Below are 20,952 nucleotides of genomic sequence, written 5' to 3'. Positions count from 1 at the left end.
AATAGTTAGGCACCCTATTTGTTTTTAAGGAATTTAAAGTGGAGAAATAGAAATATACGCACACTTCAATCCACAGGAATTTTCCAAGAGATTTAAGAAGACGAAAAATTTCTTATGTTTTCTCTCTACAACTTGTAGGAAAGGAAGAATTCCTTGATTTTCCTATGTCTACATTCCTATAAACCAAATGGCAATGATAGGAATTAATTCTTAAAAATCCAAATCCTCTGAAATTTCTCCAAAACGAATAGGTCCTTAAGGCCTTCAGAATAGAGGATTTTTTTTTTAAGGATTTTGGTATGAATTGGACTAATTCCTATTGAAAAAATCCCTTAAAATAGTCGTCCCAACAGGGGAGCGTATCCTATGCACACAGGCCCTCACGTATACACACCGTGTATACCAACTAAAAATTATCACAAAAAATTCTAGTAAAATTCATACATGTACTTTCAATAGTATTACATCTACATGCAAAGTCGCATCTTCAAATTTATTGTACATAGAGAATAACAAAAAAGATAAAATGCTGACAAAATTGTAACCTTAAAACTGTCAGATTTTTTGTTTTTTTTTTGTTACGGCTAAAATATAATGAATTTGACATTAAGATTTTAACCCTAGGTGTAATACAATTGAAAGTATATGTATGATTTTTTCTAGATTTTTTGGTGACATTTTTTAGTTGATGTGCACGTGTGTATACGTGAGGGCCTGTGTGCATAGGATATGTTGCCTCCCAACAGAGCCCTAATTGTACAGTAAAAACACAACTGGAAGTGACCACCAGAACTGGAAAATAACTTAACGGAAAATAGAATGAGATTTCACAGCTTTCTCCAGGCACCTGTTCAGCAGAAAGAGATATCACTATTTCATCAGATAGCATAGAGGCTACCATGAAGGTACATTACAGCCGTACAGGTTTAAGAACTGACATGAAACTAAGCCGAAAGGTATCATCAACATCTCCCCAATGCTACAGTCTATGTGAAACTAACAACAATTGTTAATTCTACAACAAATGTGGGGGGCTTAGAATGGTAGGAGACCAGTATTCGCCGAAATAAATATGAATCACCTCAACACAGACCTCTTCGTGGCCGGCACCACCTGAGGCAGTCGTTAAATCAATTCAATTACAGATGACCAACACCTTGTTGGCAAAAAGCAGTATTCACGGTCAATTCGACCACACATGAACGAGGCCTTGCCGGTTTCCAGTGTAGATCTCGTCACGCTCTTCGTCATAGTACAGCGCTGTGATGTCCTCGAGGGCCTCCAAGGCTGTACTCTGGAACTTCCAGGCTTTCTTCTGCTTGCACAAATCGCTGGCCTTAATTTTGGCCAAGCATTTCCCAGTCAGTATGTTGCTGATGTTTATTGAGCCAGCTGCATTGGAGTAGACAGAGAAAGTGTCCCAATTAGATTACGGAAGCAATGTTTGCATGTTTAGTTACGTGGTGCTTCTTTACAGAAGTGGAAAAAGGCTATGAACAAACTTATATAAGTTAATGCTATCTAGTTATTTGGTCGAACATTAGAAAGATCCTAAGGCCTTCTCAAACTCATTCAGAGATCAGAAGGTCCAAGGATTCTCTTGTATTGTGCAGTTTGACAAAAAATACAAGAAAACGAGATGAAGCAAAACAAAAGTTGTAGTACATCTAATCGTAAATATCAGCACCAACAAGAAGCACACTACCAAAGTGAGCAAAACAACAGACTTCCGTATATTTGGTCACAGCAAAGCATGATATCATGCAAAGGTCTAATTAAAATAGTTCGATGTGGCAAGAGGATGGGCACATAAACAAACAAAGATGTCTGAGAGGAAAACATAAGATAAATAGTAAAATACAGCAAGCAGTGATTTCAATTGTATGATGAGTAAAATATATACAAATATGCCAAAAAAAAACACCAAAAAAATCGTACCATTTTCTTCTGAAGATGAATCGTTGGAATCAGCTTTGCAGTAAGAAATAATTAGATCTTGGTCACTTGTTATGTATATGTTATTGGTATTGCAGTCTGGGTGCCACAACAGGTGGTCCTCAAATGATGTAACTAGTTCACCTCGGAAATTCCAAACTGCTACAGATCGATTCCGGAAAGTCAGGAACAGTTGCAACTCATAGAGAAAGATAAAGGCCGATGGAGTCATGAACTCGGTCCTGCTCACTTCTGTTAATTGGAAGTTCCGTACCTACAATACCGAGTGTTAAAAACCTAAACAATAAAAGTAATTTGTTTCTCTTGATTGTAAATGACAATTGTGGCATTAGGGGAAAAATTACATCAAGTATTTGAAGATTCTCTCCTTCCTGCTTGACCAGGAGCTTTTCATTGAACTGTTCAATGAAATCAACCTTCTTATTCCGATGGAGGAGGTGGTTGAAGGACTTCAAAACGGTACCATCCTCAATGGAAAGAATCTTCAGAGGAACAGAGCTGCTTGTTCTTGTGTAAATCAATAGCATTATACCAGGACTGCCACAAATTAACACAGGATTATACATATAAAGCCACATCATGTTGCCATTAATAATTAAAAAAATATAATATAAGCTAAGAGTCTATAGAAAAAAGAACAGTTCTGTTAAACTGCATGGCAACACCACAGTTATGATATCACTCTCTCCATTTATATGTGCACTATAGTGCATTCTGGTCTTACAAGTTCAGTCAATCTAAAGCATGCTTGTTGAGTTTATTGTTAGTTCTACTAAGATGAGGTGAATTCAAATGATGAACAGCCTGTTGAATTCAAAGTAATAAGGTGCATCCAAAAAACTTCTTAGTTAGGGTATCTGCAAGAAATGGGAACAGAAGAAAAAAAAAGGTGGGTCAGAGAGGGGGTACCTTATCTTTATTTCTTGAACATTCTTATCTGATATAGAATACAGCAGAGTGTAGTTTTTCAAGTCAAACACCTTGTAAGTACTGTTTGCAGAATGCAATGGCATCAGTACAGTTTCAGAATAAACATACTTTATAATCATTACAGAAGTTAGTGTGTACCTGTCTTGAGCAGAATAAGTTAAAACCTTCCCATTGACATCATCAAATTCCACGAATCCAGGCCATTTCAAGGACTCACTCTCAAAAAGAGGGAAACCAGCATCTGGTTTTGCTCGGCGTATATACCTTGAAAGAGTTGCCAGTATCTTAAGCAGATGGCATAGCATGGAATTCACAACAACGGAAACTCATAGAACACAAAGCTTACTCTATCCGAGTTGTCCTGCATCGCAAGGCACTGAAATTTTCAGAACCATACACTGATACTGTAATGAGTGACTCATTATTCTTGTTGTAGAATAAACTGCGGATAACTTCATCTGGACTTCCATTCAGAAAGCATATTCTCCTATTTGTCTCTGATAATACATGAAGCTGTTCTTAGTATGATCATAGGAAGCAGAAGTGCACCACAATGACACAAACATACCTCTACTAAAAGCAGCGCACACTCCGGACTGTGATAAAGCAAAAACTATGTCGCGTGCTGCAACTATCTCAATAATTTTTGACCTTTTCCTCAAGTAAGGTAGTAGCAAGCTGTTTTCCTTAGGATCATGGGTGTCAAACTCCTCCTGAAAGTGACAGTAAAGTGCATGATTAAAAATACAGATAAAAAGTCAAGAGAAACTACTAAAACAGCCGTGAGGTAAAACCACTACAACATAAACAATGGAAGCAGGCCAAAGGTGCAAGCTTGACAGTTTTCATAAGGTGACTGTGGGCCATTATAAGCATGAATTAGTCCAAGCAGGGTCCCACATTGTTTTTTCAATGGAGGATCAAAGCCACTAAGATCGTTATCTGAGCAGCAAAGTGACAGAAGTCATGAACAACAAGTAACCAAGACAACGATACCCGAGGCAAGTACTAAATTTTAACATCTAAAAAAATACTTGCTGCAAAGGGCAAAGACAGCAGATAGAGTCATTCTCTATGTACAATTACACCAATCCTGCAATCTGACAGTTAATCCACACTTCGTTAATTCTGACAATGCAATAAATAATATGCCAACATGATACCATACGAAAACGAAACCCTAAAATTATAAAGTTTGTTGTAGTTAAGCCAGACAAGCAGCTGCACGGAGCGATACAGGAATTTGCCATGCAGATGGCGGCTGCACATGACTTCCACGAATCAGCAGTGGTCCCTAACCTACTTAACGAAATACGCAGCCTTCTCATCACAATCTGGCAAAATCAGCATTTTTTTAGATAATTGCAAAATCAGCACAGCACAGCATCCATGAACCCACTCCAATTCCAGTTACCACCAACAGATGGCCCAACCTGAACAGATCTCAGGTCCCCATGCGAAGTAATTAGTCAATCGTGGCAACCCATCCCGACCACAAATCGGCTAAAACGAAGCCAAGCACGCTCTCCCAGAGCCACAAATTCCCCACACACGGCGAACGAAAAAACTACCTCGCCGCAGGAGCACGCGAACAAAAAAGAAAAAAATCGAAACGAAGCTAGAAACGGTAGGGCAAGGGCAAGGACGCGTGCGGGCGAACCTGGAGCTGTATGTTGCGGAAGCGCTCCTGCGCGGCGCTCATGGAGAAGGCCCGGTCGCGGCAGGAGCTGATCTCCCGCCGCTGCAGCTTCCGCACGCTGTTCACCGCCGCCTCGTGCCTCGGCCTCTTCCTCGCCACCACCCTCCTCCCGCTGCACGGCCGCGGGCTCGCCGAGATCCGCCGCGCCTCCATCCCCTCCCCTCCCCTCCACCAATACAGATCGCTTCACGCCTCCACGCGCGCGCCCGAGACGCGGCTCTCCTCCGCGCGGCGGAAGGATTAGGGTTTGGGAGAAGGGCGGGGAGAGCTCGCCTCGAGCTCTCTCTCTCTCTCTCTCGCTTCGCAGATTGGGAGGAAGAGAGAGAGAGAAAGAGGAGAGAGAAAATGAGGGGGGGGGGGAGGAGGGAGATGAGATTGCCTCGTGCAGGAAATAGACAGGTGTTAAAGATGAGGCGCGGCGGAGGCGACCCCTGACATGTGGGGCCCACCCGTCAGTGAGGGAGGCGGCGGGAGGCGCGGGGCGGGATCGAAACGTTGGGCTACTGCTGGTTTGAATATTTTCGGGGTCGTGTCCGAACCAAGCGGGACCAGGCTCCTCCCTCCGAGTTGTCACTGACGTCTGGGCCCAGAATTTCTTGGGCCCACGTGTCAGTGAGTAAAGTAGGGGATGTTAGGGGTAAGGCTTCGATGGGAAACTTGCTGGGCATTTTTCTTTTTCTTTTTTACCTTTTTCTCCAGCGTGGTGAGCTGGAGCTGAATTTGGAAGTAGCGCTGTGGTTTGGACTTTGGACTGCGGAGTGTTTGCCCCTTTTGGAATGGATAGGTTTGGGAATTCGAAATTTGAAATGCAGCGCCTGGTTTCTCCTCTTTGCTGCCGTATAAAAAGGTAACGAAATTTTAGAAACGTGCCTGATCGTGTACCACTACCACACGCCTAGCCATGTTAATTAGCTCTAAAAAGAAAGCTAATTTGAGAAACTTTTGTGAGGCTCATGGTCCAATTCATGCGCAATGAAGCGAATGATGCGATAATCGACGAACTAATCATAGATGTTTTAATCATGTGCGCTGACCGTAGGTGTTTTGTGCGGAAATGTATCAATTGTGCACGTTGTGGTATAGCGAAATTTGGCCAACTACTGTATGACGAATGATTGCCACAGCGTCGGTACAGCATTGACAAAAACAAGAAAATAATACCTTGTTTTTGTAAAGTTCGACTTCTCTATTCAATGAAATTGGCGCTCGTCGATTCGTTCAAAAAAAATTAATTTATAACTAGCAGTGATGTTCTGCTTATGCATAGAACAAGCTCTAGCATACAAGTGTTATATTTGTGCATCGGTACAAAGTGTTAGAATTAATAGATAGGTCTTAGCACATTTGAAGATTAATTCTTTAAAAAAATAACAAAAGCTCACCATATGGTGGGATGACATGTATGAGCACGTTTAGTACCATCTTTCCTATTTTAAGAGAGAGGGAGGGATTTCCTTAAGGGGAGAATACTCTCCTAACCACTCGAGACGTGTAGTGGAGAGAACTAGAGGAATATGCGTACGCTCGTCTCGCCTAGCTAGGCAGGCGGTGCGTATATGTCATGGAGTCTAGTTAAGTTACGTGTGACTTATCCAGTTCAGTTCTGCAAAGTGTGTAGGATCGCACAAGTCCAAACAAACCTACCAAAGAGGGGTGAATGATAGGGAAAACCAAAAACCCAAAAATCTTTTGCGGAATTAAAGATTACCCTCGAACGAAGACGACGATGAAGTCCTGTCGTCGCCGGTCGAACCGCCGAAGCCTCGCCAGTCAGACCGCCCGATCACCTGCGGTCAGACCGCCGCTATCCCACCGGTCAGACCGCGCGCACACTTGCGGTTAGACCGTCGGGACCCAAAAACACCGGTAGATGACAAACTCGAATATGTAGATTGAAACTTTTCGACTTTATTGCATCAACTAGTGTTTACAAAGTGCACCAACATCACTCCTCACCAAAATCTCGAACTAAACTCGAAACCCTAACTTTCTCTCAACTCTAGTCTCTCTAAACTCGATACCGGGATGTCTCACCCTCCCTCTCTATTTATACATGAAGTAGGTTGTGCAAAGCCCATGAATCTAACACAACTTAGGACTCCTAACCATGTATGAAACCCTCTCTTGTAAGTAAATATCTTATCTCTTTCCTTATCTCAATCAAACTTCCCGAATTCGGACTCCCTTCCAAATTCGACTCCTCTTTCCATACGTACACAAATCCCTATTGTATACCATATGAATTTCTTCATCACCACGTGCATTGTCCTCTAGCCTTTAGTATCCCGCATGATCTCATGATCCCTAGACATCAACTTCTCCCAAGTTGACTCCGATCTATCACCTGCACATGCAACAACCAAGAAGCCATATTCCGAGCCCAAATTTGTCCCAACTTGACTCACATTAGTATAGCAACAGTATCCATACGCATAGAAACTATCTAGAAGCCAAATCCCCGAAGGAAATATCCAAATCCAACAAAACAACCCGAAACCGACATCGATCAGGATCCTGCCGGTCATACCGTCGGGCCGGCCGGTTTGACCGCCGCAACACCTACGGTCTGACCGGCGGCACTCAGCCGGTCTGACCGCCAAGGTCAACCAAAACTGCACACTTCACAAAATCAACCATCTTATAAAATCTCCAAATTAACATTAGCAAACCATCAATATTTTCATAACAAAATCTAAATCAACTCCTTGATTCTACAAAGTGGAGATCGTGCTAGCACTTCCTCGCAATACATGTGAAATCAATATCACGTGCCCACTCATTGTGCACGGTTACTCTAGGGGGAGGTAATGCAGGTGCCTCCTCGCAACACACGTGAAATCAAAATCACGCACCTCGCTCATCGGCGTGCACCGGCCGTCGCTTGTAGTCTACTCCGTCCCACTCACCGGCGTGCGCCGACGATCCGGAGAGCAGGTCTCCGGAACCTTTGCCTTCGATGTCCTGCACCTCTATGCTCAAGGGTTGCATGCCGACGACAACATCTGACACCACAGAGTTGTTCCTGCGGCGCGTGCCGCTCCTTGTCAACCCAGTTTACAATAGAACCAGAACCCTTGGTACGTGTTCACCGTGTTTCGTTTATTTGATCTATTCATTATTTACATGTTTGAATTGTATGATGTGATTTTGCTAGTTTATACGTTAAATGTTATGATTTATTTACAGAATGAATTAAATCTATATGTGCTCATATTTTCATCTCAAAGTTCCAGCACGCTCGTGTAATTTCACCCTATTTTTGTTAATTTGTAATACATGACAACAAATAGTTTTGTGGTTCTTACATTGTCACAGCAAAAGGTTGAATCTTTGACTTCCTACGGTTCTCAAATTTGTTGCCGTAGGAGCAACCTAGACGTGTTTGTTGAATATTTTCTCCTTGTTGTGCCTCTGTTGCATTAAGAGCAAAAATTTCTCACTAGTTTGAGAGCTATATGTTGTTCTAATCTACCTTTTTGTTTCACAGACTCTCCTTTGAAACGTAGGAATATTATAAAAATAAAAAAAGAAAAATACAACTCGGAATGTTACAGCATATATGTAATGCCACGGGAAATAAAACACACATGAATTACTCAAAACATATATTCAGGTAGAAAAATGTAATCTAACATTAGGCCAACCAATGACAACGAGAGTAGTTCAATAGTCCATCCGTTTCACAGTAGCTTTCTGCAATGTGCACCACAGACCAAGTTTAATTATCTCTTTGAAAAAATGGAAGAAAAACACACAGTGCGACCACTTTATCTACTTGAATAATATATTTAGGGGTTGCAAATGTAAATTGAATAACCATATTGTTGATTTCTCCAAAATTTTGGAAACACAACAATGACAATGAGGCTGCAGTAACTTTTAACAATATACATATACAGTCTACCAAAGAAACAGCTTATGAATAGCCTAAACATTTATTGCCACGACAAATTCGTGCACATATATCAGAGTACGTACAAATCGACTGTCTTCAGCACACGTATACATGTACAAATACAAAGACAGCGTACATACGTATAATACGTATCAGAGCCAGTCACAGCTTGGACTCGTTGTGGCACTCCTGGCGCCGGACCTTCACGTCGGCGACGCCGATCACGACGCGGCACAGCGACCTCGCCACGGCGCTCCGCCGGACGAGCCCGAGCAGCTTCACCCGCCCGCGCACCTCCGTCCTCGCCTCGAACTCCATCTCGCCGGCGAGCACGTCCGCGAGGAGGCCGCCCACCCCGGCCGCCGCCACCACCCTGTCCGCCCGCACCGTCATGTTCAGCCTCAGCGTCGCCGCGCCGCGGCTCGGCACCGTCCCCGCGGGCACGCCGGCGGCGCCCACCTCGGCGCCGCGGTACAGGAGCGCCGTCGTGGCGGCGCCGTGGCGGAACTCCGCCCGGTTCGGGTTGCGCACGCGGACGACGAGGAGGAAGGTGACGTTGAGCTGGACGGAGACGGCCGGCAGCGCGGCGACGCGCGGGGTGGCGCCCGTGGCGTTCACGGACAGGAGCTCCGTGGTCGGGTCCCGCGGCCGGAGCACGGCGAGCGCGGCGATGGCGGCCGCCGCGGCGACGAGCAGCAGGACCAGCGCGGCGAAGCTGGCCCAGACGAGGACGCGCCGTCGTCGCCGACCGTGACCCGCGTTGTGCCGCGCCGGCGCGGCGTCGCCGGACCCCGACATGGCTGCTGGTCTTTCTTGGCGCGCGCTGCTGGCGAGCTGATGGTGCACACGCTGGCTCACCGAGTCACCGAGCGTGGCGTCGTATGTGACAACGCTAATGGCTTCTCGGTTCAGGTTTTTCTTATAAGACAGGCACGTACTGTATTTCAGCAAAAAATTCCGTAGGCTTGATTCACAATTTATACTACACAAGCCCACAATATGGCATCACTAGATTTGTATTTCACTGTACTTTCAAAAGTTGAATTTAAAAGACCATACCAGGTCTATCAAAAAATTGAACTAATTCAGTACTTCTGATCGTTTTGCTTACAGAGACCATTAGACCAGATACAACAAGTCTACAGGATAACATCGCGATCTCCACTCCACTTTGGTGATTTTAACTCAGCAACCAACATGTTTTTATTAGTGCCAGAAATTAGAAAGCAGAAACGAAAAGACACCTGTTCGTCGGCGTCCCAATCAAACGGCCGCTCACTCAACCACAGGCCTATAGCATAAGAGAATGGCACAACAATTTTGCCAAAGAAATCATACTTTTCCATGTGCTTCTGAAACTTGATTTTGCCTTTTGCTCTGCTCTGTTGCTTTCAGAGAGGAACAGGCTACAGACTATCTAAATTCAACAAATTAATTACTAGATTCTGAATTAAACACTGTAATCACTTGACAAACAGTTAATCGGCTTAATCCATTAATCGCAGAAAAATGCATGTCCTTTTATACTGTGTATAGCATCATGTTAATTATAATGTATAGTAAATTGTTTTGGTATGCCATGGATGTATGCTGGTAAAATGGTAATCCTCTGTTGTCTCTGTATGTGTGATGTATTTTTTTCAGTTCACGACTTACTAGCTGTTTACAGAAGCCAATTAATTATGAGAACTATGCACGGGTGCAGTAGATGTGTCAACTTGTGACGTGGCGTCCTGACCGCCGGCGCGGCGGATGCGGAGGCGGAGGCCGAACTCCGGCTCGATGATGAGCCGGAACGCCGGCGAGTGCCTGTACTCCGGCGAGAGCGTGAACTCGAACCGGGCGAGGACGACGGCGACGAGCGTCTTGACCTCGACGAGCGCGAGGTTCTGGCCGAGGCAGGTGCGGGCGCCGAGGCCGAACGGCATGAACGACGCCTGCGGGTGCTTGCACGCCGCCGCCACGCCGTCGCGGAAGCGGGACGGGTCGAACAGCCTCGCCGTCGGGCCCCAGGCGGCGACGTCGTGGTGCATGGTGGACACCGGGACGAACAGGTAGGTGCCCTTGGGCGCCAGCAGCCTACCCAACTGCATGTCCCGGAACGTCTCCCGCACCACGAACGACGACGGCGGGAACAGCCGCAGCGTTTCCTGCACCACCATCCCCACCGTCCGCATCCGGGACACCATGTCGAAGTCCGGCGCGGCGGGGGCGGCGGCGCCGTCGCCGCCGCAGACCTCGAGCACCTCGGCGCGGGCGCGGTCCTGCCACTCCGGGTGCGCGGCGAGCAGCATGAGGCACCACGTCGCGGTGACCGCGCTCGTCTCGTGCCCGGCGAAGTAGATGTTCTTGCAGTTGTCCACCACGAAGTCGTCCGGCCGCGGCTGCCCGCCGCTGTTCTCGATGATGGAGCCGAGGAAGTCGCGCTCCGGCGGCGACGGCGGCGCCGCCTTCCCGCCGTGCTCCCTCGCCGCCCTCGCCGCGCACCTCCGCTCCCTGACGAGCTCCATGATCAGCGACCGGATCTCCCCCGTGAGCCTCCAGATCCTCCGGTTCTTCCCCGTCGGCAGGTGCCTCAGCGAAGGGATGCTGAAGATGACGCTGGTCTCCGACATGAGCCCGGACAGCTCACGGAGGCGGAGGAAGATCTCCCTCCCCCTCGAGTAATCACTCCCAAAGCAAGCCCGCGATATCACATCGAAGGAGAAGCTCCGGAGGTCGCCGTCGACGACGACCTCCGCCGCCGCCGCGCCTCCAGCGGCGTCGATCCTGGATTCCCAGGAGGCGATCAGCGGCTGCGCGGCGTCGACCATGAGCTGGACCATGGCCCTGACACGGGCCATGTAGAACTCCGGCGCGATGACCTTGCGCTGGCGCGCCCAGCACGCGCCGTTGGCCTTGAGGACGCCGCCGCCGAAGAGTGGCTCCTGGCCTTTCTGGAGGTACTTGGGCTTGCCCATGTCGAGCGACACGCACCGCCCGATCTCGCCGATGAGCTCCGGGTCCGTCACGTACAGCGCCGGCCGCCGCCGCAGCCAGTACAGGTACGTCTCGCCTGCAAAATTTTGCCGCCACCGCGCGCGAGTCAGAATTTGAAATTTGCTCATGGGCCTCCGTTTTTGGTGGGCCTCGGCCCAGCCTTTAACATGTTCAAGAGACGTCGCCGAATGATGAATCAAGTTAAACGTCATTAAATTTCTATTGAAAATAATCAAAGATTAAAGTAAGCTAGCTAGGATTAAAAAGCTTTTGATGCGTGCCTATGTGATCTATGCACATATAGGCATGTGGATATATACGTGATCTGTGTGCACTTGCAGGGTCTCTCCAAGGGTACAGGGGAACCTATTGACCGGGCTTACAAAAATCCCAGTCAATAGCTACTGCACTACTTCCACTGATTCCGGAGAATCTTCTCCTCTTTCCTGGAGGTTTGGGAGAATCTTCTTGCCAAGATTCTACGGATTCTTTACAACATTGACCAAGGAAAATGAAAAAAAAAACAACCGGATCCTTAAATAAATTTCTGAACCAAACACCACGAGCCTATGCAAATTGCAAAGCAACACTGCCAACACACACGTCTCTAGCGCGCTATATCTTCACGTTTAGCCACAGTTGAAACGCCTAATTAAATTTCACATAAGTTCTGCAAAAAATCTCTAGCATCTCAACAATTCCACACTGCAAATTAAACATGCTGAAACCATCCAAAAAACCAGATTTGCCAAACTGTACCACCAGTACTAGAAAGAGTCTAGGATTTTGAAAATTCCGATGCAAATACGTACGTACGAGTATACGAATCTCACGTAACTTTCTGCTATTAGACCCTGTTTAGATGAGACTAAAACCATATTTAGATGAGATTAAAACTTTTAAGTCCCTATCATATCGGATGTTTGGACACTAATTATAAATATTAAACGTAGATTATTAATAAAACCCATCCATAATCTTGAACTAATTCGCGAGACGAATCTATTGAGCCTAATTAATCCATGATTAGCATATGTGATGCTACAGTAAACATTCTCTAATTATATATTAATTAGGCTTAAAAAAATTATCTCGCGAATTAGCTTTTATTTATGTAATTAGTTTTGTAAGTAGTCTATATTTAATACTCTAAATTAGTGTCTAAATATAGGGACTAAAGTTAAGTCCCTAGATCTAAACACCACCTAAAACTTTTAAGTCTCTATCTTATCGGATGTTTGGACACTAATTATATATATTAAACGTAGACTATTAATAAAAACTATCCATAATCTTAGACTAATTCGCGAGACGATTCTATTGAGCCTAATTAACCCATGATTATCCTATGTGATGCTACATTAAATATTTTCTAATTATGGATTAATTAGGCTTAAAAAAAATTATCTCGCAAATAAGTTTTTATTTATGTAATTAGTTTTGTAATTAGTCTATATTTAATACTTTAAATTAGTGTCTAAATACAGAGACTAAAGTTAAGTCTCTAGATCCAAACACCACCTTAATCATCGTCAACGTACATATCGCCACAGAGACAGACTTAATTACAACAGTAATCGCGACACATCGAACCGGCTAATAACTCTTCAGAGTAATAAGTGCACGAGTTGACCAAAGCACACAAGCGTGGGCTTTTAACCCTCCTAGCCCGGCCCACACCGCGCCACGTAGACCTGTGACGTGGCCGGCGTACGTGTCCCAGTTGGCAACCGGGTAAATTAACTATTTTCTGTACGTTGGATTTGCTTAGCTCGTACGTGAAAACGACGTGTACATGTGTTAATGTGTACGTGTCGCCGTCTGACGTGGACATGGGGAGCGGGGTGCAAATGGGCAATTGTGTGTACGTATGCATGTGTTGGCCTGCGTACGTTTTGTCGACCGATGGATGACACGTCGGCGTCGCAGATGGTTAGTGCAGGCAGGCAGGTAATCTCTTCGTCCTAAAATAAATCAATCTAGGATTTAATCAATAAATCTGGACATATTCTATATCTAAATTCGTATGAGGTTAATTTATTTCATGATGGAGGGAGGTGGCTAGCCATATATCGTGGTCATTGACTTATATATGGTACAAGCTAGATAGTGTGTGTACCCACTCCTAAAATAAATATGCTTTTATTATGAATTGCTTTGAATAATTGTTCTCAGAAACAATTAATATTGTTGATTCCCCCTTGAAGTCTTATATTCCTACTCAATTAATGATCTTGGTATGATTAACTAAAAAAATATCATATAATTTGGTTTCAGACGGCTCAAAGATATATTGTTTAATAGACTATATATAAAAAAGTTCCATACATAGTGTGTCTGTATTTGTATTGGAAATTGCCAAGGATTGAATAACTCACATACTTGATTAGTCTGTTATACTTTATGCTCATTAGTATATTCAGCATATATTAAAAGAATTCCAATACTCACAATCACAAGCACGAAAAGAATTATTGTTAGATGATAAAATATGATTAATACTTTATGCGTGATTTGTCTTTTTAATTTTTTTCATATTTTTTTCAAATAAGATATACGATCAAACATTGGACACAGAAACCTAAAGTTTATTTTTTGAGACGGAGGGAGTATGTTTCTAAAGTCATAAAAGCTAGTCACGTCATCTCCATTCTCGACACAGAGAATGATGTGTCTGGTTTGAGGAATCCAACAAAACCATCCAAAATGAGTTGGTTAATCATGGCCAGTCCATGATTTTTGGTGAAATGATCATATTCTTCATTTTTTCAAGAATATGTTTTTGAGGTAAAAGGTGGTGACGAGGAAATTATTAAAGCCAGTGTAATATTGTCCCCTTGAACTAGCTAGCTAGGCTGCTGCCAATTATCATGATAGTAGCACAGCTGGACATCGAACTTTTGCCAACTAGGCAACCACCATGACAACCATCAAGCTATAGCATGTGTGTGAGCCTATCACAATCGACCATACATGTAGCTAGGTGTATCTAGTGGTACTGTTCAGATCAAGAAACGAGGGTAAATTTCAAACAAAAAAAATATTTTCTGATTCAAAATTTGTCATTTTATATCTGACAAATGAAAGTTAAATTTGGAAAAGATCTTTACATGGTTGTTCACTATCATCTTATCTACTTATGAGATTGTTTGTGTGATTTCAGAACTTTCTTTTTTTGTCTTGGTACACATGAATTTTCACCTCAGTTAGGGTTTCCGCCATATAATTTCTGAACAGACAACTAGTCAACAGAAAGACAAGATATGTATATGCACATTTACATTCATCTACTTAATTATCTTAACTTTGTTTTTTTATTCAATCTGGATGATCTTTTATGACTTAAGGGTATACGCTCTTATTTCATTCATACCATTTCAAAATAACTAAAGAAATTATTTAAAATTTTTAACCCAAACTTTTAACGTACTATATGAACACTTGAAGGGAATAAAATCGAGGAATGCATATTATTCCTGCTATATATGTTCATAGAAAATATGTTTTTTAATTCATTTGTGCCCATATATATTTAGATTAAATTTAGGCTTACATATTTGTGAAGAGATATATTCAAATGAAAATTTTCCAGTACAACCCCATACTGTAATTTTATTTTTGCCATTTTTCCCCATAGCTACTAGACTTAATTTCCACCATCTAAACTATATTACCTCCATCCTAAAATATAATAACTTTTAGCTACGAATCTGGATAACTATCTATCTGGATTTATAACTAAAAATGCTTATATTTTGGGACGGATAGAGTACAGAGATCTAGCTAGCACCTTCAATCCATAGAGTGTGGGCTGCACTTTTAATTGGTGTAACCCCATGCATATGCACATCTCCATGTGGAATCCTTGTAGGAGAGACAATGCACAAGAAATATATTGAAGTCCCCACACGTCCTAGCTAGCTTTAAAAGGTGCAAGAGAGAGGGGGGAGGAATGCATGCATGGTTGGTGGAGTGGTGGTAGTACGTAGTACACACTCTACAGTGTCATGCATGCATGATATGATCATATTGATCGTCATGGCTTACCATCTATCGATCGACCTGTTGCTTTCATGCTCGATCGATTCGATCGAGCTGCATGCTTAGCTAGCTAGGGTTAGGAGCAATTACCTAGTCAATGGCACTGTGTAGGAGAGAAGCTAGTAGCATCAAGCAGCATTAGGAATTAATTATTGATTTGTAATTATATATTGTATGGTTTCGTTTAATTTTGTCAAACTAAACTCGGCATAACTGAAAACAAATATCAATTGATTTGTTTTCAGTTAGGCCGAGTTTAGTTCTAAACTTTTTCTTCAAACTTCCAAATTTTCCATCACATCAAAACTTTCCTACACACACAAACTTTCAACTTTTCCGTCACATCATTCTAATTTCAATCAAATTTCCAATTTTGGTGAACTAAACACACCCTTAGCTCACTAGTCCTAAGTCTTATGTAGGAGTCGGGAGTTTTGTCCCATCACTTTTTTTATTATTATTTGTACGATATTCGTTGGATGTGTGCATTTGTGATGCAGAGGCCGGGACCATGTATCATCGAAAAAAAAACATATCTAAAGTTAGCTATTGTCACACACACACACACACACACACATATACATATACATATACATATACATACATATATACATATATATACATATATATATATATACATATATATATATATATATATATATATATATATATATATATATCCATGCATATCAACATATATATGTATACATGCTAGCCAAATTAAATATTTAAATTAATTTCTTGTGTGCCGTGTTAGTGTTAATGGCCTTTAAATATTTCAGAACGAAGCATTCAAATTAAATATGGAGAAAATGTAGTTAATGACTAGGTAATTAATATAAGTACTGGGCCTGGAAGATCAATTTAATTATTTGTTTCCCGTTGGTCAAACCGGCCTTTGCTTAAATTAGGGGAGAACATGTAACATAAGTTGAATAATAGCGAACGCGATTAGATGTTCAAGTAAAATAATTAATGTTGCCATATATATCGATCCTACGTGCAATGCATCATGAGATGGTCTAGTGGGAGTCTTCTAATTATTGGTGTTTTTAGATAGTTAAACAATAGCCATTTTGACATTAAAGAAGAAATAAAAACCTTAAATAAGATTGACACTAGCATCATGTGATCGATGTAGGCAAGTACTAGTATTCAGGCCCTTTGGTTCTTGAAATATATTATATAGTTTTTGCTCCAAGTTTCTGTGTCAAGATGCATGACTTCAACATAATATACTTATTAAGGGCCAAGCAAATAAAATATCATACACATGCATGCATTTGTCAAACTAAAACAACGCATGCAGTGAGGCAACCAGGTTGAATATTTGTCCTATTAATTGATCGGTTTATGGTTTCAACTACAGTGCCATATGACAAGAACTAAATTAGTTAAAATATCATACTTACATACTCTGCTTAAACTCTAGCTTATAGTAGTTATATAAATTACAGAATAATTAGTTAGCTAAGTACTGCTGCTGATCAAACTCTGTTAGACGAAAACATGCATATAGAATTTCTAATCCATTACATGCATAGCTAACGGCAAATTGATAGGAGGTACACTGTTAATTCTTGCATTAATTATCTAAGCACCACATACCGGTTGCTTGCAAAAAGGGATAAGCATCGGGGAGATCGAGTTGATGTGATCACGAGGGTTGAGCTTTGGCCGGCGTGCTCGGACAGCTAATGGCAACATGCATGGCCTGATGGCCGTTTTGGGAAAGCCTAACTGACCGGCTTAAATAGCTTAGTCAGGTTCTAACCACGCCTAATTATATGGGTGATTAGCACATGACGGCCACAATAATTATTCAGCTTAATTTCAATCGAAGCTGGGCCGGCCGTCAGGCCACCGATTGATCTAAAAAGAAAGGAAAACCGCCACAATAATGTGCATATATATGCATCTGTGGGTCGGTCTCAGAAAATATTTTTCTGGAGTAGCAAATACACAGATATCGATCGATATGATGGATGTTTTCGTAATAATCGACGAAGGTGATGTACTAAATTACTTCCTCCGTTTTATAATGTAAGTCATTCTAGCATAAATTACTTCCTCCGTTTTATAATGTAAGTCATTCTAGCATTTCTTATATTTATATTGATGTTAATGAATCTAGACATATTAACATTAATATGCATGTGGAAAATGCTAGAATGTCTTACATTGTGAAACGGAGAAAATATACAATTATGTTCACTAAAAATGGCATATTAATTAATTGTTAGATTTGTACGCAACTAAAAGTAATTCCCTACCTAGAGTACTGCTCAGAGCTATTCGATCACTTTCCATGTACACTTCATAAGAACAGTGAAAAAACATACTTTTTCCGTACTCATAAAGGAAATCGTTTAGAACAATGTTTGAGTCAAATCTTGGAAAAGTAACTTTCCATTAAGTTTTAAAATGTAAAAATTATATGAATATATTTGTCTTAAAAAATATTTCATAAAAGTATACATATATCACTTTTCAATAAATATTTTTATAGAAATAAGAAGTTAAAGTTGTGTTTTGGAGACCGTGTTGCTGTCTAAAACGACTTCCTTAACAAGTACGGAGGGAGTACTTGTCAAAGTCAAAAATCGATAATTATTCACGTACGGAGAGACCAATTATTAATGACATCGAGTACTACCACTAGTATAGCTAATTAATCATGCTGTCCGTGAAGAAGAACAGGTAGGGGCAGTCTGCGTCCATGATAAACTCTACTAGGTCAAACTGCGGGGTCCCCCAAAACAACGGTATTGCTAGCCTATTAACCTCAGCAAACAGCAATTAATACATGCATTCATACGCACAGTTATAACTCAAAAATGTCGCCTCATTGCACCGGCAGAGAGAAAAAGAAAGAGAGAAGAAATTAATTCCAGTCGGTATTTGGTAACACGTCACCACCAGGGGCAAGATCTGGTATATGAAAATTATTATGAAGCATATACTTTTGTCATGGATGCATTATTCCTCTCCTTCCAAATAGCTTTGTTAACTAAAATTGTTAGCAACTTAAAAAACAATCCAAAACTGAAGAAAAATTACGATAAGAAAACACCAAAATCAATTTAACACTAAGTTTTTTAAGTTGATTGATAGGCTGAAGAAACGATAGCACGCTGAATAGATATATTGTTAAATTATACTAAATATATTATAGTTATATATAGTTATTATTGATTAAAGTTTCATTAATTCGCAAAATAAGAGCACTAATGTGCTATTAAGTGAGTAGTACGAGTGTACTACAGTCATAGCCTACCTAGACAGGTACCTAGGCATGGCTTTGCTGTTGTCTAATTGGACCAACGACCGATTAATATATGTGGGGGAGTATATATATTTATATACTGCAGTTAATTAATTATTAATCCATAGCTTAATGATGCAGGACGGTTGACTGGAAGCAAACCGAGTAGTTCGTCCCAACCACGGTTTCCATCCTGCATTAATTTTGTTTATTCTCTCTTTTCTCGTTTGCCCCCTCTCTTCCTCTCGCTGTTTGGGACAGTATTAATTATTCTCCCCCACTGTTCTTTTTTATATGGAGAGCTCTTGACATTTTAGCAGCTTTTATACTCTAGTCAACTTGTTACTAGGGCAACCACAAATTTCTTGTATCATCGTCACAGAGAGATCGAGAGAGCTTTTCTTTTCTTTTTTTTATTTTTTTATTAAATTTACTGTAAGTATATATATTCTGGTATATACTCATCTCAATTGATAGCTGATTAATTGTGGGTTTTGCATGACTTGATTAACCGGAGTGTGAATTAATTAAGCTAATTAAGCACACATGAGCGGAGTAATTAACAGGCAAAGCAAGCAAGCATCATGCATGTAGCTAGTGATGTGAAATCGAGCAGTAGAGAGGAGAGAGGCTTGTGTACACGTACCGTAGGCTTTCCTCCACTTGTGGAAGTAAGGGAAGATCCTGGTGCAGTAGTCGTCGAACCCGTCCTTCTCGAAGTCCCGGCCACCGCCGCCGCCGCCGGCGGAGGCGGTCTCCTCCCCGTCCGCCGTTGGCGCCGCCGCCGACGCCGCGGCGGCCACCCTCGCCTTCATCTCCGGGAGGTTCCCCGCCAGGAACGACGACGGCGGCGGGCCGTCGATCCCCTGCCTCCGGAACACCTCCGCCACGCGCCGCGGCCTCGCCAGCCACGCCGCCGTAATGCACAGCCCGGCGATCACCGCCGCCGCCACCACCACCGGCAACGCCGCCGCCGTGAAGAAGACGAAGAAGCTCTCCATGGCAGCCTACTCTCTCTTTCCCCGGAGATAGCTACCTAGCTATAGCGTGCAGCTTGCGATTTCTGGATCTTCTCCTCTCTCTCGAGTCTCGCCTCGCTCACCTCGCCCTTCTTCTTCTTCTCCCTCTTGCGGGGGTTTATATTCCACCTGGGATGGGGGATTAGCGGATATGTTTAGGAAGAAAATTAATTAATTAAAAGCGTGATTTATAAGTCAATTGTGTCACCCTGGACGGTTACACACTGCGCCGCGCTAGCTGTGCAAAACCGCGAGTGGTTTTATATCCTTATTGGGTTGGGTTGGGCTGCAAGAGGGTGGCATATGGCAGGTTTACATGGTGCTATATATGTCATCTCTCCGGCGTGCAGTTGCTTCATTTGGCATGTAATTAATTGGGCGTACGTAATTCGTGCAGTTTAATCTGGCTGATTTTGTTGAATAGATATTTAGGAAAGCAATCTTTCCATACACGTTTCAAACTAATCGTGGAACATGTTCACACCATGCCCAAGATGAATCATTTAGGCTGTATTTTTGAATGGTCGAGAAATCTTTTTCTAAATACTGTAAAATAGAGCGATAGATTAGTACATTATTAAATAAATATTAGCTAAAAGAACTTTAAAAAAGTAATATGATTTTTAAAACAGTTTTTGTAAATTTTTTTTCCTAAAAACGTCCTTGTGGGTGGGTGGATGATGAAAAAGTAGAGTTAATAAAGGAGAAAAGAACACACTGGAAACCGTAGTTTGGTCATATGCTTAGTTTTTAACAAAACGTGTTCGACACTTGATTATTAATTAATCATTAATATAAAAAAGTCATCACGAGTCCAAAATCACATTATTTGTACGTAAAATTAATATTTAATACTTTGAAATTATATAAATTAACATTAAAATTTTAACCAATCCAATTGTGAATCATTTACATACGGATGTATAATTGTATATCGTGATTGGCTAGCTAGCTGGTACGTACTAGCTCTATCACCTCGCGTAGAGTAGTACCACTAGGTTAGGTTAGATACTATGTGCTTATTTTTCTAGTTTTCATCAAACATAGTTGCTTTCACACAAGGGCTTATTGTTCCAGGCAAATTTGTTTTCTATCTTTATATATATATTACAAGGCCAGAAAGGCCGGAGATGCGCCACATCACTCTCAGTTTTCTTTAAGTGATGAT

General features: G+C 42.2%; 3 protein-coding genes across 3 annotated transcripts; all 3 read right to left on the bottom strand.

Moving 5' to 3' along the window:
* Window positions 1-850: 850 nt before the first annotated feature.
* On the bottom strand, window positions 851-4,895 carry LOC4339132 (uncharacterized). Its single transcript, XM_015784346.3, has 8 exons — window positions 4,547-4,895; window positions 3,455-3,599; window positions 3,233-3,383; window positions 3,025-3,150; window positions 2,866-2,946; window positions 2,301-2,493; window positions 1,939-2,209; window positions 851-1,392 (listed from the first exon to the last, which is right to left on the bottom strand). The coding sequence occupies exons 1-8, from the start codon at window positions 4,736-4,738 to the stop codon at window positions 1,184-1,186; spliced, it is 1,368 nt and encodes a 455-aa protein (XP_015639832.1). The 5' UTR covers window positions 4,739-4,895; the 3' UTR covers window positions 851-1,183.
* Window positions 4,896-8,642: 3,747 nt separating this feature from the next.
* Window positions 8,643-9,278, bottom strand: LOC107278337 (uncharacterized). The gene has a single exon (XM_015782438.2). It carries the CDS (start codon window positions 9,276-9,278, stop codon window positions 8,643-8,645), a length of 636 nt encoding a protein of 211 aa, XP_015637924.1.
* A 758-nt stretch (window positions 9,279-10,036) lies between these two features.
* LOC4339131 (cytochrome P450 714D1-like) lies at window positions 10,037-19,942 on the bottom strand. The gene is made up of 2 exons (NM_001420625.1): window positions 19,412-19,942; window positions 10,037-11,535 (listed from the first exon to the last, which is right to left on the bottom strand). Exons 1-2 carry the CDS (start codon window positions 19,764-19,766, stop codon window positions 10,157-10,159), a joined length of 1,734 nt encoding a protein of 577 aa, NP_001407554.1. The 5' UTR covers window positions 19,767-19,942; the 3' UTR covers window positions 10,037-10,156.
* Between the last annotated feature and the right edge of the window lie 1,010 nt (window positions 19,943-20,952).

This window comes from Oryza sativa, chromosome 5 (assembly GCF_034140825.1).
Source record: "Oryza sativa Japonica Group chromosome 5, ASM3414082v1".
NCBI classification, from domain to species: Eukaryota; Viridiplantae; Streptophyta; class Magnoliopsida; order Poales; family Poaceae; genus Oryza; species Oryza sativa.
The sequence above is the reverse complement of the archived record's forward strand: the minus strand, read 5'-3'. Positions and strand labels throughout refer to the sequence as shown.